Source organism: Strongylocentrotus purpuratus, unplaced genomic scaffold (assembly GCF_000002235.5).
Source record: "Strongylocentrotus purpuratus isolate Spur 01 unplaced genomic scaffold, Spur_5.0 spur5_scaffold_13, whole genome shotgun sequence".
NCBI classification, from domain to species: Eukaryota; Metazoa; Echinodermata; class Echinoidea; order Camarodonta; family Strongylocentrotidae; genus Strongylocentrotus; species Strongylocentrotus purpuratus.
In genome coordinates, this window is record NW_022145598.1 from 6,985,896 (window position 1) to 7,002,631 (window position 16,736).

The 16,736-nt window shown below is 35.8% G+C and overlaps 1 protein-coding gene across 1 annotated transcript in view; it reads left to right on the top strand.

Annotated features, from left to right (window-relative positions):
• The window catches only part of LOC100888146 (adhesion G protein-coupled receptor L3), a 54,043-nt gene that overhangs the window by 2,521 nt on the left and 34,786 nt on the right, over positions 1-16,736 (top strand). Inside the window, exons 2-3 of the mRNA XM_030982794.1 lie at positions 8,497-8,545; positions 13,882-14,066. Coding sequence (XP_030838654.1) covers positions 8,497-8,545; positions 13,882-14,066 — 234 coding nt within the window. The remainder of the gene's footprint in view (positions 1-8,496; positions 8,546-13,881; positions 14,067-16,736) is intronic.

A 16,736-nucleotide genomic window follows, 5' to 3' on the forward strand; every position in this document is an offset into this window, starting at 1 on the left:
ATAAAGGGGGGGGGGGGTTGCGTGTGATTAAATTCTAGTCAAGCGATAAAATGTTTAGATTCTCAACTAAGCAAGAACATATTTTAAATATAATAAGGTATGTGACATTGGCATGATTAATGCGCCCGTATGCAATAGCTGTTTACAATTTAAAACATGGGTACCTCTGTGAACTTGGAATTTATTGCTTCAAATAACTTGCATTGATTCAAATAACTTCCATTGATTCAAATAGCTTGCATTACTTTAAATAACCTGTATTGCTTCAAGTAACTTTTTGTTCCCACTGACACCACGTAACCACTAATGATTAAGTGTTCACGAGGGTTTCCAGAATGTCAAACTCGAACTTTCTTGGACCTAAGCGTAGCTGGTGTTTCAAAATGTTTCATAATAAGTAGGGCCGACACCATGTGCTTAACACATGTCAATATGTGCAAATGAGAGTTGTGGTTTTTATTGAAAATGAATCCAGCAATTATTATGAGGTTGTTTTTATTTTTTGGTTCGGTTCGATCAATCTACTGCAGGATAAACAATCCAGATTGAATTACAGCTATGTACTCTCCACATATGATGCCCATACCAAAGCTCAAAATTAGCTTTTAACTTTCAAGTTAGTTTTAAATTTAGAATTCGGTGTAGTGTTTAGTTTAGGGTGGAATTAGGACTTTGGCTAGAGCAGGAAAGTTACTGCGGAACCATAGTCACAGGAGCATGTCTCGTATGCCTTGACGTGCTGACACACTTCAGGGTATTTTCCGCATGCATCCCGTACTTCAACTAAAAGTTCTTCATTGAATCATTAAACATTGGATAACATTCATTTCTCAAAAAAGTGTAGTTTATCAACAGAACTGTATCTACCATGCATTTCCTAGATTTAAGATACTATATCATCAATTCCATGCGCTATTTTAGATAAACAAAAAATAACTTATGTACTCAAGTTGTTGTAATTTCCAAGTGAACAATTGGTTTTATGGCAATATAATCTCGCGAAAACAAGATATTTCCATGTCTTTCAAATTAATTTAAGATTGTTCTATAAAAATGAAATCAGGAACCCATTTCACAAAGCCTTTTTTCAATGACAAATGACAACAAACAGTGGTAAATCTGCTGTTAACCAATCAGAAGCAAGGTTTTCACTAGCTAATAACAAAAACTGTCATTTGTCACTGATGACAGGTTTGTGAAATGGAGCCCAAGACCCCACAAAAGTTTAGGAATATTGAATCACTTTAGACATCAACCACTGAGAACTTAAAATCGTTGACTTTACATGAGTCGATAATTTCAATGAGAAGGAGATATTCATGTCTTTTAACCATTTCATTGAATTCATGATGATAGCGTTCTTCGTAATTATGACAATGGGAAAGATCGACGAGCAATAGAATTAGATTTTTTAAAGCCTGTAACAGCTAAATTAGTTATCGAAGGGCAAAGACTGTTGTGTTCGATGCCTTCCATTATTACAAGGTTACACAGCGTTTGGAAAATTCTCAAGGCTCAGAATACAACAAATTGCTCGATTGTCTTCTATACTCTTTGGATACACAAAAGCCTTTTCCGTTTTCTCATCAATAACTAAATAGATATCAGGAGAACATGTAATTATTATAAGGTGTACCACACCGCCATGGCAGCTTCAATAAGTGGGTCCTCTCCGTACTCTGTTGCCATGGTTCATATTTAAGGCATAATTAATGATAGTGAAATGATTGTGGATAATGCAGATTGTAGAAATACTGACTGACAATGACGAAAATAGCTTCTCACATAACAAAAGAAAACTTTTTTTTTTTTAATATAAGATACTGTAAAACAAACTTCTTGAAGTATGTCAGGGGAAGTGGAAGAGAATTAAGGGGAAGGAGACAGGTGCATCAACGGGGGCGTCGACGGGGGCGCAGACGGGGATAGAGATGGGGTAGAGACGGGGTAGAGACGGGTTAGAGACGGGGTAGAGAAGGGCAGTTGTACGGTAGGTGAAGAGGAAGTTCTTGAAAAACAGAGAAGGCACGCCCACGCAAACACGGCATCGAATTTGAAAAAAATCAAAGTTCGTTTCTGGACAACAGGCAGAGGCATTCAATGGGCTGACTTTTCATTTTAAACTTGGAAACAAAGTTAGATCGTTTCCTCATCAGTCACTATTGGCCTATCCACCCTTTCGGCTTGTGCCGAAAGGGTGGGTAGCGTCGCGTCGCTTCGGGTTGACTTGAACGCGACCTTAAGTCCAAAGCCCCCCCCCCCCCCCCCGTTGTACCGTAAGGGTGCGCTGGGAGTGTCGCGTTGATTGGAACGCGACCATTCGTCCAAAGCCCCCCCCCCCCCGGTTTTGCCGAAAGGATGCGTTGACTAGTCTTCCACATCAGTCGTTTATAATAGAATTTATGTCGTTTAAATTCAAATAATCAAAATAGAAACAAATTAAAAATAAAATTAATCTAGGTTTTTACGTAGTCTTGCATAACAGGCCTTTATAAGAATTAAATCAATAAATAACAAGAAACACAATCAAATAGGCCTAATTTACTTTGATATTTAAAATGTCAAATAAAGGTGTTTACCTAGTATTACATTTCAGTCATTCGTTTATTAGAATAACAAAAAATAATATCCATTTCTTTCTATGTATAGAATTCAGAAAGCCCCCCCCCCCCCCCCCCCGCTTATCCCGAAAGGGTGCATTAAGGCAGTAGGCCTACTCCGTTATTTATTTATTTATTTATTTGTTATTTCATTTGTAAAGACTGTTATGCATGACTAGTTCACATCAACAAAATTAATTATATACATAGAAAGAAATGGATATTATTTTTTTATTTAACATTTTTAATTATTGATTGAATTTATTAATTGATTTAATTCTTATAAACGCCTGATCTGCAAGACTACGTAAAACCTAGTGCAATTCAATTCTGTTTCTATTTTGATTATTTCAATTATTATTTTGGCACAACCGGGGGGGGGGGGGGCTTTGGACAAATGGTCGCGTTCAAGTCAACGCGACGCTACCCACCCTTTCGGCATAAGCCGATGGAATCACCATGACTCTGGGTGATACAAATAATTGGAAATCTTTGTAAGATCATTCGTAAAACAAGATATTGAGACATCTCTTGAACGTTATATAATCCCAGATCGCACAAGTTCTTTTAAGGAAAGATTATTCTTTAAATGAGAGTGCAGGCAGGTTAATTGAGTTAGGCCAGAAATATTTGTTGTCAATACTTCTGTAGCGGCTCTTACATTCGCCCTACTTTTACCGTACATTCATGTCTCCAGTATTTTTCCATCACGGTACTTATTTATATTCATTATTCGGACCACGTGTGTTCATTCCTCCAATCGAGCATCGTGGTTCCGCGCATCGTTCCCCCGCGTATTTTCAACTCCACGAGGTTTTTCTCCACTCCCGCTTTCACCTTGGTCGAGTCAAGACGTCTCCGCAATTTCCTCTCCAGGCTGTATTCTTCTGTGCCTTTCGTCTTTTCTACGGCACGTCAACTCTTTTTCTGCCGTGTTCATCGGGCTGCAGTCTCCCAGTGGAACGTTATAGTCAGGACCGACATGGCGCCTGACTCTCCGCTGGGAGCTGCCAGTTTCTTCGTTCCGGTAGCTCTTTCCACTCACGAGCTCATCATTTCACCGCAGCTCATCTAAACATTTCTTCATCAAAGTCCGGCGCATCAAACGAGCAACTATTACTACTCAGCACCAGTGCCGGCTTTGCATGTCTACGTTTCTACTCTTCGCCTCCGACATCGAACGACCCACTGTTCCGTCGTCGAGCGCCACATCTCGTCTCTTCTCTTCTCGCCTGAGAGCTTCTTCACTATCTTCATCACGGACGTCAGCGTCGAGATCCTTCACCGCTCTTCAGCCACGACTACGAAGCTTCATCTCCGCCTTCAAGCCTCCGCAGCATTCATCGCGTGAGCCCCTTCCTTCGTTTCTCAACTCTCTTCTTCTTCATTGGACTTTCGACGCCATTTCTATTCTGTCGTAAGCTTTCATTCATTATGTACATCGCATTTATTCATGTTCATTCTCATCCTTAATCATTATGTAATCTTCGTGCAATATTCACATTTTCAAGTCTGCTACTTTTGCTTGACTGCACTTTGCAAGTGCATTGTCAGCTTTGTTCAGTACCCAATAAATTAACGAAAAGGGAATACTTTCTTTCATGTATTTTATTGTCAGTGCAACATTGCTTCCTCGTAGCTAAAATAAAAATAAGAGTTATGTTGTGTGACGAGTGAACACGCTTTCAAATATCCATTCACAATACCTCACACTCATATCTCTAAACTTCTAACGCTAATCAAACTAATTGGAGTTTTTTTCTGCCGCCTTTCTATTATAATTTTTAATTTGTTTAATGGAACCTGTGGAGTCAATGACTGAGACACAAAATTAATCAGCATCAGGTATTGGGGCACTCTTTCTATATCACCACTTAAGTTATTGTTTCATTTCAGTATTAGCTTGATTTACCATGTGTACCAGGGACTGCCTCGACAAAAACTTACGGTTTTATTTGCAGTTTCCCCAATTCTTTTTTATTGATTAACTTTATATAATTCCGGTATATTTGTAGAAAAATTGTCAATTTTATGTTTGTCCTCTGTTTATTGTATATTGTATATAATCTGTATTTCATACTTTCATTACAAAAAAATATGGATTTAAACTGAAATAAACTTAAAACTGGAAACTTAAAATTCAATTCAGTTGAAGTTAAGTCCATGCAATATATTTTGAATTTAGATGTTTAGTTCAATTCAATGTATTCATTATCCAGATCAATAGGGAAAATATTGAAACTCACTTGTTAAAAAAAAATGCATGCATGATGAGGCATTAAACATATTTACGAAGATACACAAAACAATAACTAAACAAAAAGAAAAAATACATGAAACACACGAGCTGAAAGATTCAAAGGACATGGTCAAGGACAAAGAATTTGACCATCAATAAGTCCATCATCGTGTGGTCAGAGGGATAACTGATTATTATACGATTATAAAGTAAGCAAGATGAAAATAAGAAAGAGGATTAATTTGGTTAAGAGATTGGTATCAATACAACACACTGTTTCACGCTTTTCCTCTAATGTATAGGATATAGTATAATATGATCATTATATGATTTATAAAATAAGAAAGATGATTAATTTGGTTAAGAGATTGGTAAATCAATACAACACACTGTTTCACGCTTTCCTGGAATTTATAGGATACAGTATAATATTATAAATGAGGCAGACTCTATGTTTAAGCCTAGGTTGTATTAATTTAATATAATTAAGTAAGTAATAATAATTATGTTAATCAAGTTGGTATTTTTAAGTTCTCGTCTAAAAATGGATACATCAACCACCCCCTCCCCGATATAAATTAATCTTAAATTTCATCAAAATAATAACAGACTCCAACAAAGCTTGGGCTAAAGTAAAGAAATTAATTAATCAACCAAACGGCGGGTTAAATTGTATGTTTACGGAATTATTATGCACAATTATAGTCAAGCTCGTCGTTCTGAAAACTAACATTAACAAATGTATTGAGCCCTTATGTTTATATATAACGTGTTGTTGTTTGTGTTTTCTTGCTAATGGTGAGTGTGTATGTCCAAATGTTTCCATTTTAAGTTATATTATGTTGGTCCAACTAACATACCCGTAATTTTTCTATTGTACTTTTGTATATTTATCATGTATTTCATCTTTTGCACAAGCTACGTCTTGAGCATTTCATTGTCAAGTGGATTTTGCCCCTTACAAATCCTATGTATTATTATACAAAACAATGTGTTGGTAGTTTAGTTTAATACCTGTCTTTACTGAAAGTGAAGATTGGCTCCTTATTACAACTGATTTTTAATTCTGTTAACTTTAAGTAAGATTTCCTTGTATTAATGTAAATCTGGATCACTATCTGGGTTATCCAGATAACCCATGCTGTTGTTAATGGTCGTGGTAATGGTTTAATGCCGATTGCGAATTTTCACCGGTGATTGGAGGATATGAGAGGTAATATGTGAGGGCTTATCGTATAAGTGTAAAAGTTGCCTTTCCCTGTCAGCCCACAATCCGACATATGACAAAATTGATTGGACAATAGTTTCCGAGAATCTAAACAATATTACTTTGTGTCTCTCCTTGTTTTGGAACAATCGTCTTACATGAATTTTCAAGACTATCATTTTTCTTACTTTTTTCAAATTGTCAAGACTATCATTTTTACTTTTGTTTAAATTCTAAAGTTGTATTGTTTCACTCGGGTATAAATATTTATTAGACATTAAACGCTGAAGACATACGTTCATTAGCGGGGTTTGCTGTCCATTGCAAGGGAAGGTTGCCACACGCGGGACAGTTTTAAGAAGAAAACAAAAAGAGACAATGGGCCATTATCGTAAGCTAGCATAGTACTAAGATTATTATGTTGTTGGTTATGATCTTGTCATGTAATTAAAAAATAATTTGCGATAATGAATGTCATACAGTACCCTCAATAAAACCACTAATTGCTTGACTTAGGCTCACGAATTGAGATATAATCAAGATAAAGAGAAAGAGAGAGAGATAGAGAGAGTGAGAGAGAGAGAGAGAGAGAGAAAGAGGGAGAGAGAGGTGGAGAGAGAGAGAGAGAGAGATGGATAGAGAGTAGACTGACGGAGAGGAACAAAGCACAAGGTCGATACTAAGAAAAAAAGAGGAAAGTTCACATAGACGGAATGGATAGAAAGATAGAGATAGATAGAGATAGATATACCATAGACGTAATACTATACAGTGCGTGTGAAATAAGTGTATCCAACCTTGGTAGATCGTAATAAAAAAGAAATTACCTACGTGACCTTAATTCATTTTCCATGATAAAGGGTGACTGATATCCTGTCTAATGATGCCCTATTAATAATTGTGCTGCTACGGATGACTGAGCAACACCCTTTTAAAAAAAAGTATTGTCAAAATCCTCTTGTACCAAGTTTGGGATAAAGCAGTGAATGTGGTTCAAAAGCTATTATGTGTGTGTTATCTCATTCAAATAAAAAGCGCCCACTTGTTTACATTGACTAATTAGGCAACTGAAAAGAAAATGTGTTGTTATCATCTCAAACTCAAGGAGATGGTTATTACGAGCAACATTTATGATATTCTCTTCGTTAAGATGATTCTTGACTTAATTTCTCATTCCTCGTTTAAAGGGATAGGTGAGTTCTGTTGCAGAGGGCGCTACACAAAACAATTTTTTGTGAGATAATGAAAACTGAGTGTCAAATTTGAAAGAACATACAATTTAGATGACAAAATCATCTTTGTTTGATCGTAATCGGTTCAGAGACGGCTGAAATATCCACAAATATAACGATTTCTAATTTTGTGTACCACCACAAATATTCGATAATTTGAAAAAACCGTTGAAAAAACGAAATAGCGCCTTTAACGTTGTATTCCAACCAATGCTGATGTTGGCTTTTTCTGTTTGGCTTTTTCGTGTTGGTTATATTACGCACAACCAGCCGGCCCATTTATTGTTAATTTTTAATTAGTTAATTAATTAACGGTCACCGTATATTTTTGGAAGTGGAGCTGAATTGGTATGATGGTAACGACTAAATTTCACACATTTTGGGGTCTAAAATTACCGTCATAGCAATTTTAGGTTCTAAAAGGGTACTAGAAATGTCATAGATAAGAATAACAGCAATAATCATGCACTTTGAAGGCATTTGCGGTCTGAAAACAGAACTCAACTATCCCTTTAAGGTAATTGTTCTCATTGAGTGATATAAAATGGATAAACTTTATTAGGGTGGTAATCTTTTGTTATCAAAGCATTCTCTCAATTTATTTGATACTTATCATCATAATGTTGTTTCTTGCGTTTGGACTTAGTAACCTTGTCATTGCCTGTTCGAGAAACCACCTTAATATGCTCTGACTAATTGCCAATAAGCCAAAACAGAAGAAGAAGATTGGTGCAAAGCTTGCCATGAGACTTTCACAGTCTTTAAAGTCCGTCTGCACTAGTTGGACCAGGGATTAGACCTCCCTGCAAGGTCACTAACACGTGGTTCTAATCAGATCTCAAAAAAACATAAGAATTTGATCATGGGGGACCGACAGCCACCGATTAAACATTGTTTGCTATATAGAGGACGCAAGTACATGTAGCTATTAGTGCAGTGTGGCTTATCCCAAAAAACAAACGATGATGACGTCCACAGGATGATATACTTCTTTTACAACTTAACTCCAGGAGCCCATTCTCTCATTTTCAGATCTCATTGTAATCAACTACATTTTACTCTACGTCCACATTTACTAATATAACCCAGTATTTATATATGATATGACTTGTAAGCGATTTACATAATTATAATCCGTTAAATGTTTGATATTGCTGTGTGTCTTAATCATCCATCAATTTTAATATGAAGTTTCTTTTTTTTTCTTCCTCGCTATAGTTCATCGCCTGGTTGTTTTTCCTGGCTACTCTGACTAGAGCCGAGGACTGTAAGTACATGTCATCGTAATTTTAAGGCGTCGTTAAGATATGAGGCGGTATACCGTGTTTTTTTTAATGATGGCGTACGTGTAAAAGCCCATAGCGTATTTTGCGATCTTCCTGTGATGAGATTTTTTCTTTTTTTTTTTAAAGAAATTTAAAGAAACTTAAATTAGATACGGAAATGTTACACACATCATCTTCCTGGTATAAGTTCTGAGTAATGATAAGAGTAATACAAACCGGAATTGTAATGCATCATACGCCTTCAGTTAGAATAAAAGCTTAATCGGTTTCAGATAGTAAACAATCACATTACTGGTGTGATGTCACTACGATTCTCAACCGATGTATTTGTTTATCCTCCAAGGAAGCTTGAAATCCATTGAAATTCAAATTTGATTTATATGACTATTCATTTATCCATTAATCATTAATATTTCAATATTTTAAATTGTTCATATCAAATGCTATTGTAAATTCTTCCCAAATCAGATGTAGTCAGATCTTTTAGGCTTTATGCTCCATATTTGTGAATATTATACCACAGAGCTCAGTGAATATTACAGTCTCCCCTCTTCCTCTCTATCCTCTCTCTCTCTCTCTCTCTTCATTATGAATCATATATACTATAAGCTGTTAGTTTAGTTTAGATTAGTTTAGTTTTAAGTTTAGTTAATAATAGTTGAGTTAAATCGAGGGCTGCAAGCATTTTAAGCTTCATGCTTTATACGCTGTATCCCTCCTATATCATGTTAATTGTAAAAAATTAGTAATGTTCTCCTATGTATTATCCATGTTCTAAACTATATGAGTATCATGTGTTGTACTTTGAAGCGTAAATTATATCACACTGATGGACATTGTGTATGTTTAAAATATGATATACAAACCAATAAATCAAATCAAATTTGAGTTCTGGTCATGCGATTGCATTGTGAAAGAAACGGTGTGGAACCGACCAGAAAAGGTTGATCATCTAGCATATAAGAATTTGTGTGTATTGCAAGGTTCTGGAATCATAAGAAATTTGGCCAAGTCTTGGTAAAGTTGCACAGAAAGATGTATATGGGACTACATGAACACGTGGCGTAAAAAGCCGGCCCCCGATTTTTACGATGTTACATGCATATTTAGAATATGAAGGCATTTGAAGAGCCATGTTTTTCAGGGAAAATGTCTTAACTGATGTTCTTCCACACTTGCATAATAAGAATGAGTAATGCTCACAGATTATTTTTCACCTCTTCCCAGAACTCAACCTTCTCTTTAAGCTACTGTTATCACATGTATGAATAACCATGATAAACTCATCCCTTCATGAATGAAAACAAATCAATGCCTATATGAAGATTGTGTACAAGGTGGATGTTTGAATGGCATTTTGAGGGTGTTTATATGGCTCATAATTTAGGGGAACGGCAACTGTGATATCTTATTCGCAACCATAAACATTTTTTGGGCGCAGGAAAAATTGAGGAAAAATTATTTCAGAAATAGAAAATGTGTGGATGATGCTTCTGAAGGGCCGAATTTATCGCGGGTTTCTGTTTTTTCTTCTTCTCATCTCCAAGGGGGGGGGGTGGTAAACAGTTTAGCTTAGTATCAACCAACTGCCCCACCCCACCCTCCCCCCCCCCCCATAGAAAGTAAATTAAAAAATAAAATCGTAATGATAGCCATGTAATCAGATCAGCTTTTTTTAGTATCTGCAACTATCTTTCGTTATAAACAAGATTTCAACTTCTTTCAACCTAAGGCAATTTTGATAGCATTGTGCGTCACCTATTGAAAGTGCGTACATAAAGTATTACGTAATCCGAACATGGTTTCTATGGGAAAAACAATAGGTTATTGAAATAGCCCTTGAGTTGATATTACACTCCCTCTAGACACCTACGTTCTCAAAACTCTGGCTCACTTGTTACTCCTATAGGGTTAAAACAAAGTTGGGGGAGCGAACCTTCGCTCATGCTGGGCCTTCATTATGGAATACTCTCCCTCAATGGATTATGAATAGCAGTTCTGCTGAAGTGTTAAAAAACAATCTTAAGAAATATCTGTTTAATTTAGCTTATAATTGATTACCATTACATTTCATGTCTGTACCTTTCCTATTGCACTTTTGTATATATGTATCATGTATTTCATCTTATGCACAAGCTGCGCCTTGAGCATTTGACTGTCAAGTGGATTTGGCGCCTTTTAAATCCTATGTATTGTTATTATTATTATCATATTTCGGAAAAAGTTGCGTTCGTGTTCGTTGAATTTGTGTCTTTTCGTCGTATAATCATCTATATTGGTCCTTTTGATATACGATAGGCCTTCATGCATGGCTGGCTTGACTCCATTCTATCGAGTGAAACACTAATAATTCGCTTTACAATTAAATTGGAGCTCTCTCTCATCTGGTATTCTGCGTCTAGATGAAACAAAAAAGATTAAAACTGCAATTACCATAATTGGATTCTGATTGACATACAACGAGTTGTCAACAATAATCACACTTTTAACCGATGGTATATCAGGTCAAGCTACTATCGGGTTTTAATCGACCAAATGTACTCGCAAAACAAACACCAGTAGAACAAGATATAGCATTTTGCCATGTTTGTAGTCAAGGTCTGTTTGCTTCATAGAAAGTGAAACATGGTTCAGTGACTGCTTCTTTCATATTAAAGATTGAGGTAAATTATCACCACTCAAAAAAATTATGAAATTAAGAATTTTTGTATTAAAAATAATAGGATGAAACCTTGAATATACAATTGTATTTTGATCATAATAATAATCCTTCACAGATTGTCAATATGGGTACGGTGAAATAAGATGAAAAACTCTTTGCAAATGTGTCTCACATCGTGCTCATTGGAATAAATTACCGACTTAAAGATAATCTCAAAGTAGTTAATTCCATTCAACTGAATTGTATTGTATCAGTAATATTTGATTTTGTTGCTTTTAAGCTATTAAACATGTTGAATAATTATACTGACATTACCACTTGTGCGCTTAGAAACGCCTGTATTAGTAGGCGCCCTTTTAATGTAATTATTATCTTTAGTATCATTATCATTATCATTATCGCAATGATTTATTTTGGATTATTTATCCAGCTTCTGCTGTAGATTGATCGTTCAAACCAGAAATTAAAAAAAACTCACAAAACCTTACCGATAACATCTTCGATAAAAACCACAACTCGCATTTGCATCTTTTTGCATCATTACTCAGCCTCTATACATTTTCTAATTAAAAAAATTGGCACATGTCATTTATTGGTAATCTTGAACATTCAGTGTAATTTTCGTTGGATTCTATGAGAATTTATTTTCTATTTTTACACGAATTCAACTTTGTCTTTAAAGGTACTACATGTATGTCACATTCGCAGGGCAAAAAAATGAAAAGGTTAAATTCCAACGGCATTTGAAAGACAATACTTATTTGTAACTTCCCTCAAAACGAAATGGTTTGAAAATGGCTTTTTGTGGGAAAAAATGACCATTAGTTGTCGAATCGACATGTGTGATTACAATCACCTAAGTTATAGTCTGATTTTCATACCCTTGTTACGAATGGTCGTCATTTTTGCTGCACAAAAATTCAATCCGTTTAATTTTGGCTATTACAAGTAGTGGGTTATGGCTTTTTGTGGGAAAAAATGACCATTAGTTGTCGAATCGACATGTGTGATTACAATCACCTAAGTTATAGTCTGATTTTCATACCCTTGTTACGAATGGTCGTCATTTTTGCTGCACAAAAATTCAATCCGTTTAATTTTGGCTATTACAAGTAGTGGGTTATGGATGTAGACAAATGCTTTATGTGTACCTGTTACAGCTTTATTTGTGTCAGTCAGTCACTCAATAGTGTCTGACAGGGAAGTCTAGAAAGCAAATGGGTTTCCTTGCATAGTTTGAATACTAGGAGACTGTTAACTTTGACTTTTCACAAATAGGTCATACATGACATAGTCATAATTCTTGCGAAATTGTACAGAATTTGATGTTGACTGCAAAAGAGACATAGTATCTTTAAATGGGAAAATGATGTCAGAAATGCTACGTGATCTGTTTGTTATTTTCCTCTGATTATTATGCACATCAACCTTGACAATTTTCAACGAAGTGGTAGTCTGTGGATATCTCGTAACTTCGTGCCTTCAAGAGAAGGTCGAGTCCAAGGAGAGGTTGAAAATAGTCTGTTAGCTTTTTCAGTATTCAATGTTCGTGCGGAAGAATATCACAGCAAATTGCTCCCCCCCCCCTCCCTTGAAAGGCAAGGAATAGCTGACGTGTTTGAACCAATTTCCATGCCAAACATTTGTATAGTCCCATTTTTAACAAGCTTTCTAGCGTTTGACTAATCAGGTCATTACCTATATTTGGCTCATTAACTAATTCATAATACAGAAATATGATATAGCATTACATACCGTTCCATATAATATTTTTGTTTTTTATTTAAATAATGATTCAAAATGCTTTTGCGTGTATACCAAATTATCTTTTTGCAGATCCTGAGCAATGCATATCTTTGCGTTGTGTTATGAATCAATGTCTGATATAAAAACAATTGTATTTGGCCTTCAACTAGAAAGTGGATAATACAATTTAAGAAAAGAGGATTACTTTTTTTCGAATATGAACTTACTACAAATTTGCTAAACTCTCCTCCACATAAGAATCTGTAAAGTTAAATTTGTTATAAAATGTAACTTTTGAGTCATTTTCGATCACAAGTTTCTTACGTTCTTCGTTTTTTTGTTTTGTTATATAAAGTATGTTTGTTTACCTCATTTACAATAAGTGCAATACATATGTACGCAAACCAATCTGCTTTATCATATTGGTCTTCCTGTAGCTATCATTCTCATGCTTGAAGTTTACGCTGAAGAATGTTGGCAGAAAATGTAATATTCCCAACACATAACAATAATTCACTCAATCATGCCTTTACGTTTGGATGTGCCCTCATATTTATAAAACATGACGCTCACCTTATTTTGTTGTTTGTTGTTTACTGTTGTCGTTATTGATGTCTAAAGTTAATTGTTTGTAGTTCATTGTTCATTACTGTTGTTTATCGATGTTACCTGTTGATTGAGGAGGCGCGATAGCTCAGTCGGTAGAGCAATGGTCTCGTAATCCGGTGACCCGGGTTCGAAACCAATTCAAGGCGATGCGCTAGTGCCCTTTGGTAAGGCATTAATCCTCACTACCAGGTCCTACGGAGAGGATCTAAAGCCGTCGGCCGTCCGGTTGCATACTTACAAGCATTTATGCTTTCTTACCATCACATTGAATTATCGTTGTGTACTGTTGTTTATTAACAGGTGACGTCGAGAGCAAGAATTGTACCTGCGTGATGCCCAAGCTGTATGATTGTCCCGAGGTGGATCTTAGTCTCAACCCGGTACCAGACGGCTGTCCACTGCTCAATGAGAAACTGGCCGGAACAGACTTCTCTGATCTAACTTGCGGTGGTGAGAATGATACATTCGAACCAATTTCTGGTGCGGTGAGTAAATTCACAATCTCATTAATCACACGTTTTGTATATGTATGGTGGAAAGACGTCATGATACGTCCATATTTGAGCTAAAAGGCATTACAAACCGAAATTTCGACTCACCCTTTCAGTCCAAGAAAAGCAGTTACGTGAACTATGAAGCATATTATTCATATGTGTGTATATTAACATAAACACACACCCACACACACATACACCCAATATGAGCAATGGGTTTATTGTGTAAAAATGTTTCCAAACAAAATTGCATGTTCCCCATTTACCTATACTCGGTACATTTTACCCAGCTTGTCATAATTTTGCTCTTTAGGAAGACGCGTCGAACATTTGAGTGGTAGCATTAAATACATATGGTATATAATGCCTTATATACCCGAGTCTTGACTTAATACTTTCGTCTTCATCAAATTTATGGGTGAACTCTAAAGTATATATACAAACATTATATACATATATACTTTGATGCATAACAATATCATTTTCAAAGTCAAATGATTATTACTTGACAAAGCACTAGGTGAATTTTGTCTTCGTCTACGGAGCATCATATCTGTATATACATGTATATAGATATGTATGCGGTGTGTGGGTGTTTGTGTGTGCGCGTATTTATTTGTTCCTACGATTGGTAGTAGTAGTAGTAGTAGTAGTAGTAGTAGAAGTTGTAGTAGTAGTAGTAGTAGTAGTAGTAGTAGTCGCCGTCGTAGTAGTATTAGAAGTAGAAGTAGTAGTAGTAGTAGTAGTAGTAGTAGTAGCATTAGTAGTAGTAGTAGTAGTAGTAGTAGTAGTAGTAGTAGTAGTAGTAGTAGTAGTAGTAGTAGTAAGTAGTAGTAGTACGATTAGGAGTATAATAATACGAGGAGTGGTAGAAGTAAAGTAGTACGAATAGGAGTGGTGATGTGTTTACATCTACTTTGTAAAAAAAAACATGGCAAGGTATTTCTGATACAATCTATAATTATCTAAGGGAGTAATATATATTACATTTTAAATGAAATATGCTTCAACTTAAACCCACAAATAGCAAAATACTAGAAAAGAACGTGAACAATTCGAGAAGCTGAGTTTATATAGACATGTATATAACTGGGGCAAACAGAAATACAATGCTTGCAAAGATCAAGGTGTGGAAAGATCTTCTTCCCCCGAATTGTACCAATATCGCTAAAATCACGTAAATGCTGTCTATAATTGATGTGTTCTGTCAATGTGTTTATTTTGTGTTGGTGTCGTGGCAACATATTTGTATGGTAACCCGTCATGAATCACGAATCATCATCGATGATTTTGCGATTATACAGTATCGACCATGGATCAAAAAGCTCTGCTTCTAGTTAGTTCCTCTTTTTTCGTGCTTTTCGTATTACATTTGTCGTTTCATGGTATATTTTTTGTAATGTACTTATTCAATGTATTATGTTTTGCATGAGAAATAACAAATTCATTTGAATCATATAAAAAATGGATTACACCTCTAAGTCATCATCACCAACATCATCATCACCATCATTATCATCATCATCATCATCATCACCATCATCATCATCATCATCATCACCATCACCATCATCACCATTACCATCCTCATCATAATCATCATTATCATCATTATCATCACCATCATCATCATCATCATCACCATCACCATCATCACCATCACCATCCTCATCATAATCATCATTATCATCATTATCATCACCATCATCATCATCATCATCACCATCCTCATCATAATCATCATCATCATCATCATCATCATCATTACCATCACCATCATCACCATCACCATCCTCATCATAATCATCATCGTCATCATCATCATCACCATCATCATCATCATCACCATCACCATCATCACCATCACTATCCTCATCACCATCATTTTCATCATTATCATCATCATCATCACCATCATCACCACCATCAACATCATCATCATCATCTATGCGGGAGTGTAGGATATCCTGTAGGTTTCCCGGTCATATCACTTGGTACATATTTATTAAAAGTCTAGAAACCAGTGCATGAGTGGAAGTCAGAAAATGCTATTCCAAAGTGTTTGTCTGACCAAAAAGAATCCAAGCTGGTAGCAGTTAGAGAGTAAAGGTGTCAATTTGTTTGCTTATTTAAGACTTAACCTTATGGTCTAACTGCATTATTTTGTCGTCATGTACATATGTTGATATTAAAAATGAACGAATTTGAATGAAATGAATACCTGACCCCCGTATTACAAAGAGTTGCGATTGAGACAAAATGAATCGCAAATCTTCCAATCAATCGCAGGTTTGCAATTTTCTATCTCTTATGCATACTGTATTTATGCGATTGATATCAATCGCAAATAAGTTGCGGTTGATACCAACTATTTGTGAAACGGGGCCCAGGTTTTTAATATGCAGGGGAGTGGGATGGAGAAATGGTCAAACTTGTTACTGAGCCGACTGTTAAAATTGAGAACCAGAAAATTCGTAATCTTATTATCCTTTTTGTTCAACTGCAAGGTGTAGAGGAGTCGTAGTCGAGTGGTTTAATCATTCAACTGGACATACAAAGGTCATGGGTTCGAGTTCCGGCACGGCAAATATGTCTTGGATCTAGATTTTGTTTGTAAATCCCCATAGCTCCTCTCTACCAAGGTGTTAAATGGGTACCCGG